The sequence below is a fragment of the Homarus americanus genome, unplaced genomic scaffold (assembly GCF_018991925.1).
Source record: "Homarus americanus isolate GMGI-L3 unplaced genomic scaffold, GMGI_Hamer_2.0 scaffold25860, whole genome shotgun sequence".
Lineage (NCBI taxonomy): Eukaryota > Metazoa > Arthropoda > Malacostraca > Decapoda > Nephropidae > Homarus > Homarus americanus.
This window is the reverse complement of record NW_024724693.1, coordinates 1,614,121-1,641,392: the sequence shown is the minus strand read 5'-3', so window position 1 is coordinate 1,641,392 and position 27,272 is coordinate 1,614,121. Positions and strand designations below refer to the sequence as shown.

Sequence of the window (27,272 nt, the reverse complement as noted above, 5' to 3'; positions counted from 1 at the left end):
AATAATATTTATGATATACAGTACAGTACAGTACAGTACAGTACAGTACTGTACTGTACTGTACTGTACTGTACTGTACTCTCAATATTTGTTCTTTTCTTTCATTTAAAGTGTCAGTAGAGGTAGAGTTAAGTAGGGTAGTAAAGTCTAAAGATTTTAGAGCTGCATATAAGATTTTTTAAGATGTCAGAGTCCCGACGTACACATGGATGGCCTGTGCAGTGTGAGATTAAGTGGGTGTGTACAGGATACCTCTGGCAATGAAGTGGACATGTTTACAAAATCCACTTCATTCTCAGGAATGATAATGTCATAGGTAGATTTTACAATGAGTAAAAGGGAATAGTCTCCAATCCTTTGTTATTATGTATGTTACACAAAAATTAATTATAATAAACAATGAAAATAATGCACAGCACATCATAAAATGCAATAGCACATATTTTATGTACAAAAAATAGCTCCTTCTGCCATTGAACCATCCTATGGGCTCCACTAAGAATGGACAAGTTCAGCCAGCAGACTGACTTGAGAAATGCGTGGCTACTACGTCGTGCATGCCATTGGGATAGCATGAATTATATAAGTTTCCTTTATTTCTAAGTCACATTAGAGTACTGTACTGAATTGAATTTCCCACAACTTTTACAGTAACATGTATCAGTGGCAACATGTGTAGCCATCTCAAAGCCAGAGCTGTGGCAATGTGCGTTAGGCATTGAAAATTATGAAGAATGTATGGGACCCACACTTTCACTTGAGATGAAGTGGATCACACTTATGATATGCTTTCCGTAAATTCAGAGTTCCAAATTTGTGCATTATCTCGGGAACGGGGCGTTTACTGTCGACCGTGGCTAGCACCTCAATATTATCACTCACGGTAAGGAGCGTTCTGCTCTTGGGGCCTTACCCGAACGTGTGAGATAATGCTGAGCAGGAATGACTGCGCCAGCCAAGGAACGCCGAACAACGGCATTTGCACCAAAAGCCCACAAGAAGGTTAACAATCTCTCACCTGCCATGCACTCAATAAGACCAAACTATCTTGGTCAGCTCTCACTCACTTCACTTGCAGAGAATTTGACCCCACACATTCTATTCTTCTTAAATCTTCTTCCCTCGTTTTATCACTTCTCCAAACTCCCTCAACAGACTGTCCATACCTACTGTTCTCAGTCTTGGTCTATCACTACTATACTGTGAAGTACCTGAGTTTCACATTCATAAGTAGGATTGGGACAAACATTACTTCAGGCAAACTCTTAGTATAGTCTATACTCTAAGACTCATTCCATGAGCCCTACTTCTTCTCATCACTCTGCTGTTAAATTCAACTTTTTTATTTCCATCAATATTCAACAAGGCTTCCAAATACCATAAATTATTCATTCACAATCTCCACTTTTCCACCATTACAGAGATAATCTTTCTCTACTAATAAGACAACTTTGTTTACTCCAGTATTCACCTTTAACATTCTTCTCTAGACCCTCACCCTAATAAACTACCATCCTCTCAGACTCAAATAACAATAGAGCATCACATGCATGCAACAGCTATGGAAGCTTTCACTCATCATGTCTATTTCATTCCAGTGTCACCCATTCTTGCTTGTGTTTTGCCTACAACTCCATGTTGTATAAAGGCACTACATAACCAGGGTGACATCAAACACCCTTGAAGCACTCCAAGTACTACTAACCACGCACCCAAGTTGCACTCACGACATTAATTCTGCAACACGTGCTGCTTCCATTGTAAAAATTTCTCAACAGCCTTCAGTAAACTTAAGCTTACCCAAAACAAGGTCAACTACCCTCACCCGTCCTTCTTTATTCACCCTCATCATATACTTTCTCTATATCGATAATTACATCAATACTGTATACAGTTTTCTTCCTTCTCAACCACTGTACTCCTTGCAAATGTTTAATCAATACATACTGTATACAATATTTCTGAAGCAAAATGTCGCAGTACCTCACCTACAAGTACAGTATTTCAGCAATGCTTCTGCCATGATCAAGTGAAGCCCTCCCCTATACTTTACCCCCCCCCCCTCCCCTTCTCACAGGAATATTACCCATAAAGTTCTAACACCAGTATTCATTCTTACCACAGTACAGTACTCTCTCCTTCATTCACGGGGTCAAGAACAGTTTTCCTCTGGTACAATACTTGCCACAGCTCTTCCAGGCAACTATAAACATTCTCAGCCTTCATCACTTTTGCCTCCTATTAAATATACTGTTTACTCTTTATATGCATCACCACCACCTGTCTATAATGCTCACTGCCAGGTTTATGCTCTCATAGGTATCACCTCCTCGTCTCTGGTCCTATTGCACCTCTAACTACTTCTCTTGTATCTTCCACCTAATTTAAACCTCAACATATAAAGAGTTGTATCTTATAATTATCTGTTGTTGATGGACCAGTGTAAAGACCTTAGTTGAGGCGCAGTAATAACATTTTAACGTTAAAAGTCCCTAAAACGCTATCACCATCTTTCTCCAATCTTCCGTAGTAGCCAACTAATCACTTAAATATGAGGGAAACTTTGTGAATGTCCTGTCCATATAAGTAAAGTAATGGTGGAACAAAATGCAGTAGTGAATAAAGCATTGCATTTGATATTTTGAGTGAACCAACTAAAGAATTAATAAGTTATCTGCTGGAACCCTGGAACAACAAAACCACAGATAGTTGCCACACTGCTACAACATACTGCCTGGACACAAGTCACATGTGTATTAAATGTGTAAACAATTGGTCGAGGCAACGTCGATAAAAGAAAATGACGCCCCTAAACACGATTACGAAAACAGGCCACTAGGCAACCACACAAAATCCAACACTAAAGAAAGAGGGTGAAAAATAAATAAATAAAAGGTTTACGTACTGTCAACTTTGGCCCTAAGACATCACACTACACAACATGATACTAAGGCGGGTGCTTTACAAATCTGAAGTGTTATGATTCTGGCATTACTGGGATATTGTTCACTATATAAAAATGTCAAAGGAATAAAATAAAAAAATAAAACCTACCACCAGGGATACGTCATCTCTAACCTGTCCATCAAGACTACAGATCTTATATCACAAGGGGTTTTGTAATTTAAAACAAGATAGTTCAGGAATTGTAGAGATGCCACCTAAAAACATAAGAGCTCACACACTCTCTCTCTGATTGCTGTAACCCCTTGCTTAACCTGGACAGAGGGGAGGGAAAGAAAAAAATGAGATGAAATGCCAACCCTAATAAACCAACATTACGGACAGTCTCGTGATCAACTGAAAAAGAATCACCGGTCTTGAGAGATATATAAGAGGTGTTACAGTAACTACAGTACTGTGTAAACTGTGTATAGAAGCAGGCAACAGAGCCCTTGAAATCTACAAAAATCTATTGATGGAATATACAAAGGGAGTGGTACGAGATGACAGAATGGACGAGAAATCTTTTTGAAGGAGTGAGGGTGAACACACACACAGACGTCACCCACCGATAACACAAATAAAATACATAGACTGACACAGGACACAAGTTAAAATTACAATTCAACTTTCCCTCAGGTGAACAAAAGCTTGGCATGAATTAATACGAAGAACATTATTTCTTTTTATAATGAATAAAATCTTTCTTTTTGTCTTGTAAGGAGCATTGTAACTTTTCTTATAGTTTAGTTTAAAATGAAAATTGGCTGACAGATTACAGGCACAGTATATCTATTTCATTTACCGAGAGGAACAACCCACTCACGTGATCTTTACGCTCATCAGACGACTCTGCTAGGCCTCTGATCTTAAGAGCCTCGGCAGTATGTAGGAAGGCACCCAGCTGAACTTGAGAGATGTTAACCTCTCCTGCGTACATGAACTCCAGCAAACTCCTCATGTGTGTGTAGGCCACGTCACGTAATATTATGATGGGGTGTGTGCATGGATTCCCCTGCAAGAACAAATAGCCATTATGTACAACACAGAGGGGAGAAGATAGTTTGGCTAATATCCAATACCAGGTAACTCGGCCATGAGATATTATGCATGCAAGTAATTTCAGCGATAGTCATCTTTTGACCTTGACCTCTGACCCATTACCAAAACAAATTTAATCAGGTCTAACACTATTACATGTGGGGTGGGACCTATCATGTTGGTTTGGATTATCTTGAATCATCTAAGATACAGTATTTACCTTATACAAAAGACCATATGGGAAGAGGGATAAAGAAGACAAAATTCACAGGTGTTGCAGCAACAGTATGATAAAGTCTGAATTGAGTTATACACAGTATTTTCACTAAGTAATTGTCATCTTACGCAATGAACGCATCAGTATCAGTTACCCTTCAAGCTATTGAAAAACATTTCTTTATCCAGATTAATTGACACTTAAAACACAAACACCAAAGTAGTTACACAATATAAATTAAGTAGACATAAAAGATATTTTTTATAAGATTATTTGACTAATATTAGTATAGAAAATTATGCAGAGATGGTCGGTGAGATAAAGGAGTGTGGTGGGGGCATGATCTGTCTTCACACTGGCATTACAGTAAACACAAAGCCTGTCACTGCTTAAGACAAAACAGTCTTTACTAACCTGCAGAAGTTCCTTGAAATAGGGACTGCACGCAGAGAGGACAACCTTGTGTGCCTTCAACTGTTGGCCATCACAGGCTAAGGTAACGTCCACAAAGTGCTCCCCCTCCCTCAAGGTCTCAAATTCTGCTGTTATGTTTGTGCGGTAGTTATTCCACCGCAAGCAGAAGTGTTGTTCCACCATCTGCGGGGGAAGGGAAGGAGATGAAGTAAATAATACGCCTCTTCAGCTTTTAAATAAGGATAGATATAACATTTCCTTAATTAAATTATATGTAGCTAGGCACACACACACGCGCGCACACACACACATATATAAAATATGGATATGATAAAACAAATAACTAGATACAGTATAAGAATAAACCATAAAGTACAGGAGTCAGTATGATCAAAGTCACGGCAGAAATTTTGACACATTCCAAATGTTACGAGTTAAAAGCCATCTACAAATTATTGAGAGTTGACACACAAACAGCCGACTGTAAAACAAAAATGTTAAAAGTGCGTGTGGCCGCTCCTGTAAACAAACCACGGGTGACATGACAAACTTTTACCTACACCGACTGAGCCTGTTCCTCATCAACAAGTCCCAACTATATACAGCAGTTACGACGATTTGATTACTGCAACTAGTAAACCAATGAACATGCAGACGACAGTTAAGATGAAGCTACTTTAAGGTGGTGTAAGGCCAGCACTGAACTGTTTCTTTGAGGAATAAAATATTGGAATTGTGCAACATGGAAATTCAGTTTAGTACAGCACACAATATTGGACTTTTTATTCTTCTAAATGCCACCAATGTGCTTGTGCTCTTATATAACATTACGAATTTGTTACTAATAAAATTTTACCCATTAAAAATTTGATTAATTACATGCTGCTGCTTTTAAAACACACACACACAGAGAGGACCCTTGAGGAGTTCACTCCAACAGTAATATCATATTCAAGAAAATGACAAATAAACTAGAGTAACATTAATACTGTAGTGTACAGTATACACAATACAATGACAACCTTTGAATCATCAGTAAATGTTAATAATACAGCACATTTATGTTCAAATCACTTTGTATCTTAAAAAAATAAAGTACAGTACAGTACAGGTCAGAACTTGACCTTTAGAAGTGGCCTTCAACTTTGACACAGTCCTCATTTTAGTGTTTTACACTTTGTCAGGTAATAATAAATATTCACTTTGTTTCATCAAAATATCTACAGTACAGTACAGTACATTATGATCTGGACAAAGTTATGACCAGTGTACAGTGTTACCTAATTACAGTACTACCAATGTTTATTCACAGTAATTCATGATTGCTTAAATTCTTAATGTAATTAAAAATATCACTAGAAAGTGGGTTTTATTACACCTTTAAATATGTGGTCCTCATGAGCCATAAAATTGATGCTTTTGTTTTTCCAGTTCTGTACTGTGTAGCCATCACAGGTACTGTACTGTACACTATATGGCATCAAAGGTCAAGTCTACAAACAACAATGGAACTTCATACATAAATTTGTTGAGATAGTTTGAACAGCTCTTTCATGATATAAATTAAAAGCCTTTAACCATTTTTGTATTTCAATTACAGTACAGTACCTGTAATTGTCAATCTTGAGTGATAATTTACAACAGATTATATTGTAATATAATTTTTAAAAATCTTACAGAAGGAAGGAGAAAACAGCGGAAAAGAAGACAGTTGTGTTTAAAGAACAGTACAGTATGTATACAGTACCACTGCTGGGCCTAACATTGAGGAGTTGGAGAACATGCAGTTGAGTAGCATGAAGAAAATTTACCAAGACAAGACTAAAGACACCAAGACAAGACTAAAGAAAAGACACCAAGACAAGACTAAACTTCTTAACCCACTGATCACAGATTTTTAAAACCTTCATCTCATCCCGGATTTCTTTTACGTACTCACACGTTATATACAGTACCGTAGAGTACAGTATCTCCGTAAACAGTCAGTCTAGGGCACAATGTACCTGTAGTATAAAAGACAAACAAAAGCCACCAGTACCTTGAACAGAGGGCCGTAAAGGTCAAGTGGTGAACGTGGGCGGTGTGGGTTACAATATTTATGTAACCAGAGACGGCATTTTCTGACGTACAGGTATTTTCTTTAATTCATCCCATAATAACACATACACCGAGAATATGTTTGTGTACATCACCAGTAATGCAAACTACATGTCTTAACGAGGTATTGTATTCACATGTATTGTATTGTATTACTCATGTTTAAAGAGTTTGTCCATTTCTATGAATTTTTCCTCTTATTAAGTTTTGTAGAAACCACTCACTGCCTCAACTTAGTCTCTACAGTACAGTAGCAGGATCTGTGCCTGTAATCAATCACTGTCATTAAAGTATCAAATAATGCAGTATTCTGTATAGGAGACTAGTGCACCGAGAGAGTTCATTGTCAAAAGACTAATGTTCTCAGGTGACCAATACTGATTGCACACTTTTATGTGGTGGATGCTCCTGGCCACTGCCTTCAACATGAGGAGTTCATTGTCAGAACTAGTGAGGCTGAAGAGTTGATGGCAGACATTTATGTATCATTACAATTACTGCTATAGTTGTACATGATGACAGTAAAGTATCTGTCAACTGATAAGTATGGGACCAAGAGGCTTCTGTAAAGTGGATACTACTGTATAACCATGATTATATAATATAATAATGGTTGGCCCTCATGTAACGAGGATGGCTGGCCCAAGAGCCACCTAGGCACCAATTTGTTTATGGGGTGGAAGCTGTTGCCAACACAACAACCACACCCTAAGTTAACGACCTGAGTGACCCAGTGTCAAGGAATAGTCCGAGAAGACCGGACAACTTGTCAATTGCACTGGCTAACCATTACCCCAGAACATGATCAACACCCAGGTCCCCAATTACTGCTGGGTAGACAGAGGCAAATGGCATAAAGAAATTTGCCCAAAGTTTCACCCTGCCCGGGGATCAAACCCGGGTCCGCTCGCTTGCGAGGCGAGCATGCTGACCATTACACCACAGGTCACCACCATGAATATATTATATGTCCATGGTAAAGGCAAGCATGAACTATGCAGGCTTCCCAGGTGGGCGCTGTAAACGGTTTTGCGCTTCACCTTACACAGGATGTAAGGGGGTGCCCAATAAACTAGCCCTCTAGGGGCAAATAAAAACATCCATGGAAATCATGAAGTAAACCATAGCACGTACTGTTTGGTCACCGGTACATTATTAGTTTCTACAAATATTGCAAAATTTACTTCATTATTCTGCAACACTCCAAATGTTATTAAGTCTACAATAAGCTTTCAATGTGTCATCACGCTCCTATAAACACCACCGAACTAACTCCTCAAACTCACATGAAGACTAGCATACTCATCACACACACACACTGAGCTGTAAAAGAAAATTATTCAATATTCTTAAACTTCATATCTAAAATCCTCAAACCTTTCATAAAATGGCCCTGTACAGTATTTCATAAGGTATGTTTTCAGGTGATGATATACTGTAGTACTTTACTGTACAATACAATACATTCAGTTTGTCCTGGCTATGGGACAAGTAAATTAATCTCACCCAAGTTTGTCATTCCTTTTAATGGTTCTGATCATAGGTTCATTGGCATTATATACAAAGGTTAATTTGCTTTAGAGGATTTACTTTTTACAAGTCAATACCCTCACTCTTGGCCTTCCCAGGAGTAAAGTGCTGTACTGGGGGCTTAAAGGGCTCTCTTCCTGGAGCAAACATCTTCAGTTAAATCATTACAGGTTTTTTACCAGACAAATACTGTACCACAACAGGAATGGTTACCACATAGCTACAAAGGCCACAAACTCTGTTTCTATTAGAGGCAGGAGTGACCCTGTGCAGAGCTGGTAGAGTACCTCACAATTTCACAACACACTCAGGGCTGCCTTATGTTTCCAAATGGTTCCAATACCAAGGATGCTGGAATATCACAAAGGCACTGTCATCACACCTGAATGAATCATATTGTCAACAACTCAATCTGTCAATATACAGTACACTAATAATGCGTACACTCACACTTCAGGTGAATTGAAGTGCTGCGTAAGAATGTTTCAGTAAGGAAGTTTTTCTATGCCTATCTTAATTGTTTTCAAAATTTGGGAAATAAGAATGAGGACTTGGCCACAGTGATTCTAGGGATTACTAAACACTTCTTAATTATTGGTGCTGTACTTACAATTATTTTTCCCGCTAACAAAGTACAGTACTTGGATTCGTACAAAAGAGTGTTAGTTACAAGACAAGCGAGGTTATCCTAAAACTATATCTAGAACTTGTCAGACCTCACTTGGATTACGCAGTTCAGTTCTGGTCACCGTACTACAGAATGGATATAGAATCCCTAGAAAGAATTCAGAGGAGAATGACAAGACTAATCCAGGGCATTAGGAGCCTTGAGTACAGAGACAGGCTAAAGCATCTTAATTTGCACTCTCTAGAGAGACGTAGAGTGAGGGGCGATATGATTGAGACGTACAAATGGAAGTCAGGGCTAAACAAAGGTGATACAACAATGGTACTCAAACTATCCAACCGGGAGAGAACTCGTAACAATTGTTTTAAATTACAAATTTAGATTTAGTCGCGAGATAGGTAAACATTGGTTTGGAAATAGAGTAGTGGACGAGTGGAACAAGTTACCAAACATCATCATTAACTCTAACACGCTGGATAGCTTCAAACATAGGTTGGGTGGATATATGAGCGATAGGGGTTGGGTGTAAACGGGACTGTCCAGTATGGGCCAATAGTTACTGTTTCCTCCAGGGTTATGTTCTTATGTCTGAGCTACTAAACCCAATATACTGTACAGTACTATACTGTACCTTACAAGTACTGAAGGTGGTTTTATTTCTTATCCTGTCCTACATTTTTGGTGGTAAAAAGAGCCTTTGAAGGATTTAGTCAATTAAAAGGGTTTACTGTATACTGCATGTTAAAACCAACTCCGTATATACTCATTACGTATAAGTTTTATTAACTGTCAGCCTGCATACTAAATTAGTTGTCCTTAAACCTCAAATGGCAGGTAAGGATTCCCTTACCTACTCCCAAATGTGTGAACACAAGGAACACTACACTTGTGTTAGCTGTCGTCCCTACAACTGAAGTTGGCCGCCATTTAAGGGTTAATGAACCGATCATTGATAGAGAACTTCCCTTACCTAATTAATCTGGTATCACGTGCTTATTTTTTCCCCGCATGTAGCCAACTTCTCAAAATTGTACTCCAATTGTTAACAATTGTCATCTCCATGACTGTTGCCTTTCACATGACCTACATACCCCAGTGAACTTGTTCACTACAAAAGATTTTGCCTACAGCACATTCTTTACAGATACTGTATGACCTTACATAAAGACTCCAATTCAAACCAACCACTGCATAGTACTGTACTTTTTAGGATTAAAAGTAAAATCTGGTCAATCTGTCATCAGAATTGTCCAAGATTATTATTGAATCTGTTTACTTGGAGAGTAAAAGAATTTTATAATGAAAATTTAAACAATTCACTGAGTTATGGTATTTTCTGAACTGAATGTAGACTGTGTGTGTTTTGAGCAGCAAATTGGTAACTACTTATAGATAATTATTGTATTCCGGTTCTTGAAGTTAATTTGTTCAAGCCTTAATACAACCATAAAATTATACATCACCATCTGTGTCTAAGCAATCCCTCATTTACTATTATGCTACATGAATTAAAATTTAGTTGCTATAATTATTTGTGGTGAAGTGTAGGGAGTGGAGGGTTAGTGGGGCCCTGCAGTACTGTACATCCATGACTTCCTACAATGTACAGTACAGTATATACGTACATAACCATAAATGTGTTAAGACATTTTGAACGGCATACTGCATACACGTGTTGGACGGCACACGAACACGTCGGACACAAATTAGAAAATTGACGAGCCGAGGAATATTCCCATCTTAAATCAGGTAAATATAATCAGTAACTGCTACTTTTTTTAATCAAGATATTTCGAGTACAGTATTTCTATTGCTCGTAACGGTAGACATCGTGAATAGTGTACAAACATTTCCACCAAACGCTGTCCAGTATTAGGTGAACCTGGCCAGTGGCTACAGACAGAGGAATGACATAAGGTGGGGCAAACATACTGTACAGTAATTCTGGACCCATTACATTATTGATTGTCCAATTATTATTGTAACACATGGCCGCCATTCTCCAAGTAGCTCCGTAGTTTTAACATCATCATCACCAATCATAACACTTTTTTATTTACAGTATACAGTACAGGACAGGACTATAGTAGTGTGTAATTCATTTTTACTGATTACACTGTACAGTAGAGTATATGTTGCATCACAGTCTTTTCATTACATACACAGTAGTATACTGTACATATATCAGTAGCAAGTGAAAACACTCATAAATATAAATTTAGTAAGTACAGTACAGGTATATCACAAACATACAGGCTCTCAATTGGCTCAGCCATGTCAATATTGTTATTATTGTCAACTCTGTATCTGTATTTTTCTGGCTAATAAACTATTTCAATATCAATACTGTACCTCCCAACTGAGAGCAATCAGTAAACACAACTCTCGTGGGTGAGAAGCTCCAGACTTACACGAGCTATGATGTTATTAAACAGCCAACCACGGCTCTAGATGCCTGCTACCGCCTGTACCCCCAAGAACCAATCCCGAAGCGGCAAATTTCTCCGCTCCAGAGCAGTAAATTTGAAGGTGAAGCCCACCAGGGCTCCCGCAGCAAAAGGTAATAATCCCACTGAGACTTTACCAAGAAACTGAGTTAATATCATGTAACTTAAAAATAGTTTTAATTTTATCTAGGGTAATGTGTTATCCTCTTTTAATTAGTACATCATGCCAAAGTGGTCTTCATCACTTGTACAACATCTGGGCCCACAAACAAGCACGGGTCCCTCGATCAGCTATGGGACCTGGGGCGATGCCCTGCCTGCCCCACCCTCTCATTGACCGTGGCTGCGGACAAGAAACCATTTAAGCATCTTTCCATTCTTGGTAGAGGCAGACTCATTTTTCGTTAAGTGTTCACAACACTTTCATATTCCAAATTTCTTCTGAAAATATGGACAAATTTAGCCCATCGCCAGTATCCAAAATTTCACAAGCTTCAAATTCATATTTCCTAAAAGGAATATCATCCATTAGTCTCATTGATGGGTTACCAATTTCTTCATTACCTAATAGGTAGTAGGTAGTAGGCAGCTACCAAACAGGGAGGTACTACCGCCGGGGAAGATATTGGAAGCATAATGTGTTGTCTAATGGTAGACCCTGCTGCCATATGTGACCAAGTCCCAGGTTGATGATCTGACTTTCTGCTTCATTTACACACAATTGCAGGGTCTCAATTGTTTCTCTTACTTTGACAACACAACATACATAATGTTTATCACTTCTCATTCTTGATTTATTTTTTCGATTTTGTATTTATTTATGATTATGATTATGTTTAATATTTTTTTTTTAGTATTTTATTAATATTTATTAATTATTATAATAATAATAATAATAATAATAATAATAATAATAATTATTATTATAAAAATAATAATCATTACACTATTATTATTATTATTAATATTATTATTATTATATTTTTAGCCCCCAGGCCTGATGTGGTCAGTAACCTGTGCCGGGTGGGCTTATCGTAAAAAAAAAAAAAAATCACTTTTTAACAGAATAAATATAAACAGTATAAATCTATAATTAAAAAACTATGTATTTACCAATTTAAGGCTTTCAGAGCTTTCTTCAACCTTTGTCCTATCTTAGTGAGGTTCTTCCACCATGAAAAGTTACCAGTTAACACATCAGCTTCTTATACATGACTGACCGACCCTGAACACGTCACCATGTACTGTAGTACATACTGTACATAGTACAGTAGTCAGGACACGGAGTCTGGTGTTTTTACTAATGGGTTGCAACCCACATCAACCCTCGACACTGACAGCTAGAAATAAACAAATCAAGTACAGTAGTACAAATCCCATGTGACAACGTCAGCTTACAGAGAGAGGTCTGGGATGTGGAGGTAGACTACTTGAGGCTGGAGAAGTTTGTGCATCCACACCTAGAATACTTAGCACCAGGTCCGAGTCCAGCTCAACTCTACGACAGATCTCGAGGGAGGAGGGAACGTTCCGAGTCTTACTATTCCCACTGGGCCATAAAATGTGATTTCCAGGATCGATCCCTAGTTTAGAGCCTGGCATTAGTCCAAGGATAATATGTGGATTTTTATTTCACTGTCCTCTATTATTCGTGGATGACACCCTGGATGTACCCAAGAATGTCTGTGGGTGCTTTTAAAGTTGTCTAAATTTTTGTGGCCGGGACGGGGAGCCATTCATTCTTCAGACAGTAATTTCCTTTACCTGTATTGTACAGTATATATATATACGGTATATGTATGTGTGTGTGTGTGTGTGTGTGTGTGTAGACGCACACACAAAACACATACAATTAAATAATAATGGGAAAATCCTCTCGTGTCTACACACACATATATACAATACAGGTAAAAGAAATAATTGTCCTTAAAAGCACATAGGGGGAATGTATATTTCTTTGTACACAAGTAAAAATGTCCCCCCCCCCTCAGCAAATGTTATTCACGGATTCAGCGAATTTGAAGGGCATGATGTGCTGTATCTGTTACACCAGCGAGATGAAGAGAGCAAAATAAAACCTCTGTAATGACGAGAGCTCCTGCACCATAGAGTAGAGCAGAGGGAACTAACACAACATCAAGGAATTATTACAAAACTATCATACAGTTAACTCCCAGTCCAGGCAGCTTCCCAAGGAACCAGGCACCCAGTCTCAATTGTTCTTGGTAACATTTAACTCACCAAAGCTAAACACAACAAAACCTCCCCAAGATCATGTCACCAGGTGTAGCCAGTACAGTGTGTGTAAGACCAACCGCATCAATTCAAATGTTATACTTTTAAAACCCTATGTTTAGGTCAACTATTAAGAAGGTTGTGTATAACACAGCTCAGTAACCCTACTGGCTACCCCTAGTACTGTAATGTATACTAGAACGATCCCCTGAACTAAACACCGGAGTCATGAAATACACCATCTGTCTCCCATTCTGAAAGGTAAATCTCTGACCTAAAACTAGAAGTCTCATTGTTTGATACAAATATAAGATTAGTTATAAGTTTCTCTTAAATAAATGAGAGGGGGTTGACACCCTAAATGTCACAATATTGTATTTCTTAAAGCATTAATCTCCCAAAGCTGTCAACTATATGACAAGGTTAACCAGGCAAGCATCTTCATGGGAGACAGCTCCAGTTCTGCCCCAATAACACCAGGAGCCTCCACACCTCAAAGGTTGCTCTACACTAGATAAGTCCATCAATGCCTTCAAAGATAAATCCATAGAAAAAGCCTCGACAAACAGCCTTAACAATGCAGTTATAATATATGCTGCTGAAGAATCAGAAGACAGTACAGTACAGTATACCCAAAACTCCAAATAAAGAAAGCCATCAACAAAATAGGCCAAGTTATCCCAGCCAAAGTAAACAACAACAATCTTGGAAATACCTCAAAGTTAAACCATTTTTGATAATTCTTTCCAACTTAATTCTGCAGTGAAAAAGATTCAAATATCCCTTAATGAGAGCATGAAATAAGAGTATTACTCTAACCAACCACAGAAGGATAAATGTTAAAATTACTTCAGTAACTCTACCAGACACAACAGTTTTACTATCATACAGGGAAACGGTAGCTTCTAACACTGATGGGGTAACTTAACAAAAAACATCAGAACTTACTAAGAAAATCCCATTAAAAACAATTCTATGAAGAACCTGAGAGCAATAATGACTCAACATATATCTATCACCAAAAATCTTAATCACTGCAGACTTAAATGTTACACGAAAATCCGTATTCTCTTCCTCACAACATGATCCAAAGAGGTGCTGTACTGAGGTCTCCCAGATCTTCCTCTGCATGTTGATGTTGATCTGATTATCCACAAAAGAAAACAAATGTCACTTAAAAACCTCTACCTTGGCCATATCCTCCTCAAAATGGCAGAGGCCTTTTACTACATCTCTTCTTAAGGTGAGGAAAAGCAAGACTCAAGTTATGTTTACTCCTAAATGCTCCAACCAGCTGTCATTATCCCATCTTCCATTTTATCCAACTGTTCCTGCTTTGTGACGGTGAGAATGGTCAGAATAGATCCTCATCAATCAATGGACAACCACTCAAGAATTAACACACTACCTGCTAGCTCCTACCTGGCCTGACCTCTCACCTTACAAAAACAATTAAGACTCAAAAGAGAGAATGGAATCTTGCATTTAAATCAGAAGACAACAAATGATTGCAGTACATTAGCTTTAATAAAACAGCATCAAATGAAGATTAATCCAGCAAAGGGCCAGGACCGTCATGAAGTTGATGTTAAAGTTGAATGAAAAGGGTCAGGAGCGGCGGGCAGCTCTCCTCGAAGAGAACTCCAGAGCAGAAGTATTTAGAGATGTAACCTTCTACCAGTTGTAATAAATAGTGGAAGTTAACCCACAAAAGCTGGAGGCCCAGTACAGTATACTCCCTGTATGGTACAGTACTCTTCCTGGCAACAAAGGTGAACATATATATAGTACAGTACAGTACTTGCCTTGATGGAGGAAAGATTCATCACAGTTTATTACAAAAAAATTCTTCTTCCAAACATCCATTGGAGAGTCAGTATGAAAGAGGACACCACACACCACAGTCCTTATGTCATCAACTACTGTATAGGTATTTACTGAACTGGCTTGTGTTTAGCAGGTCCAGGAACACCTCTCTGAGACTATGGCTGTACAGTAGCATGTCAGGGAATGGTCATATTTTTCTGGTCATAATACAGTACAGTTTATTGTGTTGAGTAGTTTCCCCATTGATGTTTTTCCACAACCAAATTCCATTGAGCAACATATGAAATTGACAAGTCAAGTCCCTGTTCTCTCCATATACTTCTATGAATATGTTAACTGTGTTTTCATTTACCCACCCCTCAGTAGAGTTTTAAACCACCATACGCAAACCCAAAGCAGAGGCTTCCTCACCAGACACCTGATTATTCTCTTGATTAAGCAGACAGTTCTTGGGTCACTAGTGAGTCAAGTCAGCCCCTCAACAAGGATCAAAACAATATGCATCCTCTAGTAACACAGCTACTCTCAAGCCCATCTACAATCACTGAGGCACCAAGGTACAGTACAGTACTCTCCAAATAAAAACTAAGGCACCAACGGGGTTAAACTTGAAATTTACAGTACACTATTTTATTTACCCGATGACTAATTTTTTACTCTCATTTACTGTATTTTGTCATCCTATCTCTTCTTTTGTCTTAAATCAAGTTAATTTAGATGTATATAAGGACTTAAGCTATGATATAGTACTGGGATTATAAACAGTGTTATGTAGGTACGGTGCATATAGCATGTGTTCCCAACGTCCTCAGGAACGGAAGCCGTTCGTGACCCAGGGACCCCCTGTATGCTCCATATACAGTAGCTGATAAACCTTAAACAAGCACGACACTGTACAGTACTTAAACCCAAGGCAATTCAATGCACAAATATCATACCTGGGACATCTACCAAGTTTGTCCAACATGTGGAACAACTTACCACACCTTGTCCCTGCTATTACTGTACTGGACCAGGTAAATCTATTAAACCCATTCAAAACCCACATTATAAATCTTCAAAACATGATCTCTGTTTTCCATTTTATAATGCAGGTTGTGTGAGGAAACAACCTACATCACCTCATGCTGCAACACATATGACTTAATGAAAAACAGTCTTTAAAATAGTCATACTCCCAAGTTTTCTGTCTGACGTGCTGTTTGATAAAAGGCCTTGGAGTGAGTGAGTTCAACAGTAGGTGTTAGGTTCAGCCAAATAAACACAGTTTGTTGGGAATTAAATCAATATTGTAAAAAGGATCACAGTTTGTTATGGTACAGTTGCGGAAATGTGTTCCTACACCCCCCGTGGTAACTAGTGTCTACGAACAGCACCGTCGCAGTAGTAGTATCGCTGTTTATAAATTAATGGGTGTTGGTCATGTAACGGCGGATGTGATTGCTGGATAGGTTTGCTATAGGTCATATAGGTAGGCTGTTTGGAGAGATGGGTTACCACAGGGTGTAGGAACACATTTCCACAACTGTACCAACATACAGTACACTACTCATATGTAGTTCAGCCACAACATACTAGGTTTCAACAACTTCCTTCCATAAACCAATCAAAACAGTGCTCTCATTACAACAACCTAATCTCTTCCAACCAAACATAAAGGGTTTTCCTACACTACACATAGAAGCACAGAAGTAAACATTACTGTACCCGCTAAATAGGAAATTTTATGTCAGCCTCAACCATCATTGTTAACTCGGCTCCCAATTACCCACGTTCAACCTCAAAGTGGATATTCTCGCCCCACAGACCAGATACAGTTCCCTACTGTCAAAAAAGATATCCCAAAAGACAGCTTCAGTTACTTACACAGCAAGATAAAGAGTTACCCTTGATCACCAGTGTATGGACAAAGGATTGGTGCCACAAGCCAACTGAACAAGGTACCGGTACTTGAATCAACATCAGTAACCCTTACAACTCAGTACCTAATGCAGACGTGCGGCACAGCAACACTTATCCCCAAGAGGTGAATAAGTGGGTGTAAGCAGAACTTAGCTGTCGCCTGAAGAATGTCAAGTATGGCTATGGCTGGACAGAGGCCTGGTGCTGGAATAGCCAGTACTGTACAGCCAATGATGGACAAGTAAAAGTCTGCCAGTGTAAGCTGCTGCAGTACTGTACCAAGACTAACTAATCTCTTGGCTTTAAATGATAAACCTTCTCCTGCCAGACCTCTGAGGAGTTGGGCTATGACAGTAGAGTATGTTAGTGCCGACCATGTGCTTGCCTTCGTTGTAAACTATAGATTTTAAGGGAAAAAGCACAAGTCTCTTTGGACCGATGCAAGGCTATAAATATGATTGGGTCAGGCTTCAACACCTAATATGAGGTCTTCAGGACTTATTGATCAGCCTAAGTTTTCTATAATTATTAAAGGTCTACTTCCTTCAAACACTCCTCAAACATCTTTCTTCAAACTGGTCTTCAAATCTTGTCCCGTCTTTCTTAACAAATTAAATATTTTAAATATAATGTTATAGAAACGACTTTAATGCCACCAGTCTCTCTTCTCGACCGAGCTTTAGTGAGAAGTTTCATAACTCCAGGCCCCGAGAGGAGTCTGGCTTCATTTGATTTTAACATTCATTTACAGTGGATTAAATTAAGGCATTTCCCTAAATTTGACTTAAATTAAAGATAGAACTTAAATGCATAGTATCCACTCCTCTGCCTGAAGAACAAACCATTATCTATGCTGTTGTTATGAGCAGGAAGACCCCAATTTATGAAGCTTTGGTTTACCAATTTTTTAATCTACGAAAAAAAAATGGTTCCCTACTTTGGTTTACGAGCAAAAACCCCAAAGTTTAGGAAATAAAAAATTTTTATTTTCAAAACATTTTCTCAACTTCAAAAGATGTCAAGGTGCTGACACAAGGATCTTGGGACTTCCTGCACCAGACCTGGTCAGTGTACAGTACAGGCAGTACAGTACTTGTTTATCCTCATTAATTCATATCCTATAGTACTGTGCTGTGATGTACAGAATGACAGTAAATGACACCAGACGTCCAGTGTTATAAGAGAAGGTACAGTATTACTTGTACTATCATAAAATAAGCTTGGAGCAGCTTGTGTTATTCAATGGTACTGTAAGTCTATGCTGAAGCCTGACACACATGTGGTAGCCTTTATATGTTAACAAATAGGAAGATACTGTGGCAGCACCACTGTAGTCAACTGATAACTTTTACTACACACCTTAAAATGTATTTAACTTATGTATTATTTTTATCATTGGCTTAAAATCTTTCTGTACACCAATTTTTTTTAACTAATAACATGAATTGTAACATTTTAAGACATTTGGGGTAAGATTTTGTTCAGTAGGAATGAACCTCAGCTTTTGTAATGAAACTCTATGGGAAAATAAGCTTCAATAAAATAAATGCTGTTCAGAAATGGAGTCCTTTTATAAGTGGAGGTCTAACTGTAATACCAAACACGTGTGTGCTAGACTGAGCTCATAAGTTATTGAACGAGTAACTTTAATTTGCTACTTGACTGCCATAGTGAAGAGAAGTACTGTTACTGTATACTTTTGGATGAACTGAATTTTATCTTAGAAATTACAATCCTTACTTTACATAATTATACAAGTAAGTTTATGTATTGCAAAAAAAGTATATATACCTGTATATTTCCTCATTGAACTAAGAATTACTAAACAAATAAGTCAATCAGGTAAGGTCAAGAACTAGTCCTGCTCTAACAGCCTCCTCCCTGTTGTGGCCACTCCATGTATAATTAGACTCATTATCACATTCATAATCTGACAGAAATATGTTGTCACAAGGACCGACAGCTGATAACTGATCTTAGGGCAACCCTCACCTCCAGGAACACTGTACTGTACTACCAACAAGCTGACCAAAAGTTCAGGCTCACCCTGTTCAACATTTCTGGCAACAACACCCTGGCTCCTCCTCCATCAAAGTGGGGTCTTTTTGACTTTTCTGCTGCTGCCACTATTTCTGAAGTCGGTGGCTTTTTGGGGTGAAAGTCTTTAATACTGTCGCTGCTGATTCTAACAAAACTAGTGATGGTGGTGAATCTCAGCTCATTTCTAACTTCGCTTTTCGTGATCTTTATGTGCTAAACCCTCCGTCCACATTCAGTTGAAGTCGCCGACAGTCTAGTGTATACAGCAGAACACATCTTACACCTTGCCATAAATATGAACTTGATGAACAGATACCAGGCCTTTCAACCCAGACATTAAACAGTAACCAAATTACAATGTCTGCATGTACAGTATTGTCCATCATCACAGGCTACATCCATGACAAACCAATAAACAAAATACGACTGCACTAAAGCAAGTTATTAATCCCATGAAAGAGAAATAAAAAAACTTCCACAACATATGAAATATTTCCAAATAACAATTAAATTGAGATCGTTGAGGTAAACTATTAATCATAAATCAATGGAACAGGTAAAGTCCTGTTTGACCACCAAGTTAACTACAGTACACCAAAAAGTTATTACCCAAACTGAACAAACACGCTTACACCCAGCCAATCATCGTATGGACCACACAGACCAACTGCACTGCTACAGCACACGACGTACGAGGCTTTACCTTGTCAGTGGCATCTTCGAGGGGACTTCCTATCAGGTCTACAGTGGAATGAAATAATAAATATTCAGCCAAAATTCTGAGTCATGACGTATGAACAAAGAGCCTCCTATTCCAGACTGCGTAGCTTTACGTCGTACGCTTTCTCGAAAAAGTATCTTAACGCTTTTGTGAGAGACAACTCGACACAACGGACGAAGGATTTTAACAACCCAACCGAGACAACGGGATTTGCAGTGTTCCTTTTGAAATTCATCGGACCCCTCCATAAAGGTACTTTATGTAGTGTGTACCTATACATCAGGGTGCACCTTTTCTGGCCACCTCTCAGTGTGGAGTATGCTGCCACACCTAGAGGCAGGGTTGCATTACAAGTTTCCAGCACAGAACAACTGGACTTCATGTTAACCAAAACATGTACAGTATGAACAATATTTCAGCTAATGTTTTTAATGTCCTCCACAATGTCTTTCAACAGTAGAGAGGTGTGGATGAAAAGTCTGGGAAGATGAACCGCACGACCAACTGCCCAGTTAGCTAATAAGTAGTGAAATGATAAGAGTTAACACTGTGTCAGAGATGCAGGGAGAAGTAAGTATGAGACACGAGTGGTGTGACAAGTCTACTGTAGGTAGTTTGTATTGTAACAAATGGTGGAAAATCAACAAGCATTATTCAATATCTTATTTGCTATAGACTGACACAGAGTGAAGTTCATTTGATATTAAAAGAAGAGTAAATGATCTCATTAATAAACAACACAATCACTGGCAGACATCTGCAAGACTTAAGAAATAAAACAAACACTGTACTGTACAAGACAATATCATGCATAAGGATATACTGTACTCCTTCACACAGAGGCTGGTAGACCTACCGGCCCAAGCTGTGGAAACAACAGTACTGGGCTTCAAATTAACCCTTGACAAAATTATCAAGAACAATGGAGGGATCCTACACAGGTGACTGCCCTCCTTCCCTGCCACCTCTAGTGGGTGACCATCAAGTAAATATATCTAACATGTTTACCCGGGAAGTGACGGACACCTCAGAAGGCCGTATATGGTATAGTAGAGTTACGCAATAATTAAAGTAACATGCTGGGGCCAAGAGAACAAATATATTGAACCAAACTTCACTAATTCATACTACAGTACATAAGGGTGGAATTAATAAGCTGATAATTCCAATTACAAGTGTAAATTTTACATAAACTTTCAGCAGTCAAATTAAGCACTGCCTGCCTCACCCTGACACCACATTACACTACACCACACTACACTACACTACAGTATCCTTATAAAAACAAACTAGCAAAGATATAAAGTATATACGTATTCTGCATTGTATTTTAAAATTGTGTGCATTCACAATAAATACTGTGTACAGGTCAACATAAAAAACAAAGCACTGTATGCTAATCAGTACTGTACAATAAATGATTAGCATAAACAATAACAGTACCAAGGAAGACACTGCCACTCCCTCCCTCCTCACATGTAGTAAAATACTGAACATATTGTCATATACGTATGGTACAGGTATATACTGTACTGTACTCTATAAAAAGTATATTAATTCAAAATAAATAATATAGAGTATACTGTACTGTACATGGTATAATACAGTACAGTACAGTAGTGTATTATATATGTGGTTGGGTAAGGAGCACTGTAAATAGCTATATCTCTATACTGTACTCAAGTGCTATTAACACCACTCTGTCCTGTAGATATAAAACTGTATAAATGATCATATATAGCAGTAGCTATAGTACTAAACCCATTTAATAATATAATACATTATTATAGACATGGCAGGTTTATGCTACAAGGGTTGAGAAACCTTGATACCAAAACTACAGTAAACTCCGCACCACCCTCAGCCTACCCAACCCATACAGTATCTTCATAATTTCCTACTTATCAGCACATAATTAAATTTCCCTTTCTTGACAAAGAGAGCTGAAGCACTAAGTAAGAACGTGGTGAAGAACTAGTCACACTATATTAAGTTACTACAACTACCTGTACTGTACTGTATGTCACAAGCTAGCTTAACTGACCAGCAGAGCTTCTCTCATTTAACAGCACTGACAATAAAACACCTAAGAGCCTCCACAAGTATAATTAAATTAAGTACTGTACTGTACATATGATACATCTATACTGTACTGTACATACATAAAGGAAGGAAGGTAAATACTTGAAACGATGTAGTACAGTAATTCAAGTTCAATATAAATCATCTTAACTATCACTCAAAAGAAGCATACAATTTAAATACCAGACCCATAGCTAACAGGAATAAATGTACGTACACTATTATGGTTTTATTCCAATTCTATTTACATTCGGCAGGTTAGTTGGTGTTTATTCAGTGACGGCCAAGTTTCATATATAAATAGATGCTTCAACTAACAATTTACAGTACCGGTAAGCCTTCTCAATTATTGGAGTCCCTTTTAACATGTGTTAAATCCACATTTGTTCTGATTTTACACTTGGCAGCAAAATCATATAGCTACTGTACTGTATTCAAGTGACATGTTGCTGGGTTCATAATTTTTTCTAACCTAACCTAACGTAACCTGACTGTTTACATGGTACTTAGACCATTCCTAAATACAGCACAGTACATGATTGGTAATCTAACCCAACTTAAATTAATCGTCTAGGTGGGACGGCAAAAGTTGGACAGACAAAGATACAGATGGGGACCGACCACTTGTGACACCATATATACTGTACTATAACTTACTACTAGATAAGCTGGGGTTGTTTGGTTTGTACTGTATTTGAAAATTTCACATATTTGGGGGAATTGTAACCCTGTACAGCTGCTCTCCTTAGTTATGATTTTATTGCTAATGGACACAATGACACCAACGTACTGAATATTAATCAAATTGTGGTAGGTACAGTACTGCAAAATAGTTGACTTATGTACTGACGTCAGATAAAACTTTGGAAATTTAATGGGCATAACCCTGTGCAGTAAGTAAGTAGTTTTGTACACTATTACCATAAATAATATAATAATGAGAGGAATATCCACTTTGAAACAGATCAGGGCAAACACAACCTAAATTAAGTAACCAGCGGAGCCTCTCACCTAACACCACACTACTGGAGCTTGCACTCGGTAAAAATGAACTTCATACAGTTACCATGCGAGGGATTTTGAGCATTAGGTCTAGTCTGATATAGCAAGGGACTTTCAAATCTCTTCTAATTACTCTACAGTAAACTCTAACCAAGGAAGGTTTTCTTCAATGAACATGTTATTTCTCTGGTACTTAAATTACCTATACAATACACAAAATGATTCACAACACTTTATATGAATCCACCATACACACTTTGTTGACTGCCTCGTTAAACGTAACATTCAATTATTCACCCATATGGTATCTCTCGCCTTCAATGTTCTGCTCACTTTCATTAATTTTCATTTCTTTTAAGACAGAGTCATTTGCTCCCCACCAGAATGTCTGTTTAAGAGAATTAGTGACCCAGTACTGTATTAGCTCTACCAGACCAGTTTTGGTTTCAAACTGTCTCACTGACCACCAACAAAGCTCCCCAAATATCAAATAACAGATGGTAATTCACACTCCAACATATTCATACATAGTGCACAAAGTTGCACCTGTGAAAATAACTTACGTACATCAAAATGAAATGCATTAAGTGAAGTGCTAACATGTAACAAACTCCTCACTCCCCCAACAACACACCATAACCTGCCATCATGTGGTTTACACTTGTTTCTGTCTCGACTAAAATGAAAATTAAGACAATTAAATCTGAGAGCTCTTGATTCACTATATTTTTCTAAGGGCAGTGAACAAACCAAGCTTAATGCTTGTTGAAGTAAATCAGTATTAATGTTTAATATACATGTCAGTGTGTGTACCAATATCTAATACTGTACTCTGCTGAAAGTGATTAATATACATGCTAGCCATTTATCAAACTAAAAATGATTGCACGTTATCAGAATGTAATCCGCACTACTCACTTTCACAATAACTTTAAGGATAAACTCTTCATTTTTCACTTGCATAATGCTTACACTACTGATAACACTCACATGGAAACATTTGAAATGCTGTAGTTACTGTACACAAAAGCCATGCTCTTAGTTCTAAATAAGAGAAGGAAAAAAAGAAGCTCCAAGATTTACTCAAATGAGAGTCACTACAGTCAGGCAGTACTAAGATCAACACAAAAATGGCCTCGTCTGATGTCAAGAAATGTGAACAAATAAATCAAATCTTCACGTCTGTGTTTTTATGCAAACTAGTTTCATCCAAAGTAGCGTAAACATTTCAACTCACGGTCACCTCTTGCCTCGGCTCATGCAACACGGATAATCCACCAGCCAGACCACGACTCGTAAGAGACATGAACCAAACAAACCTAACTTAACCTTATCACAAGCTTAAACTGTCTTGGCAACCTTAAGTTAAATGTGTTTGGTGATGTCTGCTTCACCATGAGATATATAATGTAAGGTGTAAGAATACTGGTAATAGTTTAGAACAGCGTCATAACTCTACTTCATCATGGTGGCTCCAGTACCACACACAAAACAAACCAGATAAAGCCATCCTAACTTACCACAATTTCCTATTACAATATCATTAGGTTAGGTTTTGGTGGTTCACATTTTCTGGTTTACAAAATGGATTATACAATTTCCATGAAACACAAACTAAATGAAAACTGGAAAATACAAAGTTTAAGACAACTACGGTACATGAAAAACCTCGGTAAGTAAAATATTCCTTCTACAAAGCTTAAAATAAATACAAAGAGGTTAAACTCGACAGCAGAGCCGTATTAACCGAATAACGGGATTTCTAATCTATCTTTACCAAAATGACATCACACGCTTCATCCAATCGCACCCCGGCCCACAAGCGCTCACTAGTCGCACATTACCTTAGTCTGTAGCTCACTACCGCCCAGTCGGCATTACAGGAAAACGCGACAGCCCGGACTCCATGGTGTCTGGCGTCCAGGAATCACCACCACTGACTGAATCATGATGCTCCACCACCAGCAGAGTTCATAAACAACTCTACATGTTGCTTATGTTCAATTATCTTGTAAGTTTCAATATTAATAAAGTTTAGTGTGGTGAAGAGGCCTAGTGTGAGAGTGGTGCTACACAGCCTACACCAATAACCATACAAACTTTGTATTTTTTTACTGATTGTGTGATTAATGAGCAACAGAAGAAAGTAAATAATATAAGTAAGATAAATTACTGTAAGTGTTGACTGTAAGAGAAGAGAGCAAGAAGGCCGGTACTACCAGAAGACAAGTGGTGGTGGGCAAAAAGTGGGCAGGGCACTGACTGCCTCCTCCCGTGCCCACACCAGTTTTCTCTCCCACCATATCCTTCACTCTTATTCAACATCCAAAAATACTAATGCCATACCATTTTTCATTCCCAGAGTTTCCGAAACGCGACAAAGATGATGTAAATGGAAACTAAAGAAGGAAACATTGTATTATGAGCGGCCTGTCCTTGAATGTTTTGACAAGAGGGGCTAGGCAGTGGACGTGGCCTGACATGCACCAGACTTACTTTGTGTGTGTAGCCGCCTCGGCCGCGCTCCCGCGCTAATTTTCACTGTCACTGCCTCTTCCTCGCTTGTGTACCCATAACGTTTTAAGAGAAGGCTTGTGGCGGTGAATATTCAGGTGAGGAGCTCCTCAACTTGGCGGACACATCTCTCCCTCCTCCCTTGGCCGACCCCGAACATCCGGGAACTCTATGTTTCCATGGCTGGCAACCTTACCGAGTACGCAGCCGCAGACATACCTACCAAGAATTAAACCAATTACACACTCTCAACATCAAGTGTTATACAGAGCTCCAATCGTAAGTATTTCCTATTATTAACGTTAAGTGACAATATTCTTCTAAACCTGCTTAGTTTAGTTTGCACACAGCACGTCTGGCAACTTGTGGGAATCGTGACTCGGGAAACACGGAAACTGGCAGCCCTGGGTGCCGTGCTCACCTGGATAAGCCTCAGGCAATTATGACAGGTGCACAAGAATCCAACTTTCCCGTAGCACCCTCATACACCTTAATTAACTAACTCCATAGCTTTATTATCTCTTCGATACTCGTCAACTACGCAATTTAAACTATGAAATTAAAAAATACATCCGAGAAGTAATTACGAATATTTTTTTTCAGAAAATGTGGGCAACTGATAACTTAGCATCGTCCATATAGCATACCAAATATTATCAAAAACTTATAATATTTTATTGTACATTATTTTAGAGGTATTAAAAGTGATAAATAAATCCTAATTAACTAATATAAGGAACTAATAGTTAAGTACTGAACTGTTAAAAAGTTCATCATGGATATATTCTTACAGTTTGTTAACTAATTTTAGCATCTTGATCTATTTCCCTGAGGACATCTATAAGAATAATACAAATGTCGAATTCTTATCTGGCGACTTCACAGAAAGATTTACTTATCGTATATCATTTGCGTTCATACATTAAACTTTAATAGTACTTGTATCTTTAGTTGTAAAAATGAAAATTAATATATCAAAAGGCAACTCTGGCTGTCTGGCCCAAGTCTGGTAGCATCATTCCAGACTGAAATATTGTCCTGGCATATTCTTTCAGTGCCTTATTGTGCCCAAAACTACAGAAGAATACATTGTTTATCAGGAATATGTTGCTTTCTTAAAATTGAACTATATTTTTAGATCACATCAAATATCAGAAAGTTTTACACGGGTACTCGAGTCACTGCAGCGAAGACAAAGCTTAAGTTTGATACTGGAAAACGGACACCGTCGGGGGATGCTGGGAGGGAGGACTGGCTGAGGGTGAGCTGCCTCCCACTTCCTTTAAAATATACATAAACTAGATATCTCATGATCGCTTGCCTTGTTCCCATGGAAACGTGGACGTTCGCACGTAGTTAAATGTTAATCACTTATTATGTGACTCGATCTTGATCTTAAACCAACTTTGAGGTAACACACACTGGCAAAATTTGAAGGCAACTGTAGCGAGCCACTCGTTTCCCGCAGCTATAACAGGTGTTACTGCTATGTGCGTGCCCACGTCACCAGGAAACAAATGCATTCAATGGAACCATATCACCACAGTAGCAAAATGTGACGTAATATGGCATGATGGGATATCAACCAAGAAAATATTTGTGTAAATTACTCCTGTTTACAGATGCTATGTT

General features: G+C 38.3%; 1 protein-coding gene across 1 annotated transcript in view; it reads right to left on the bottom strand.

Moving 5' to 3' along the window:
- LOC121864496 (broad-complex core protein-like) overlaps positions 1-25,835 on the bottom strand; it is a 162,046-nt gene extending 136,211 nt beyond the window's left edge. The window contains exons 1-3 of the mRNA XM_042363531.1: positions 25,623-25,835; positions 4,616-4,798; positions 3,770-3,958 (exon numbers count right to left, since the gene is read on the bottom strand). Coding sequence (XP_042219465.1) covers positions 3,770-3,958; positions 4,616-4,798 — 372 coding nt within the window. The 5' untranslated portion in view covers positions 25,623-25,835. The remainder of the gene's footprint in view (positions 1-3,769; positions 3,959-4,615; positions 4,799-25,622) is intronic.
- Between the last annotated feature and the right edge of the window lie 1,437 nt (positions 25,836-27,272).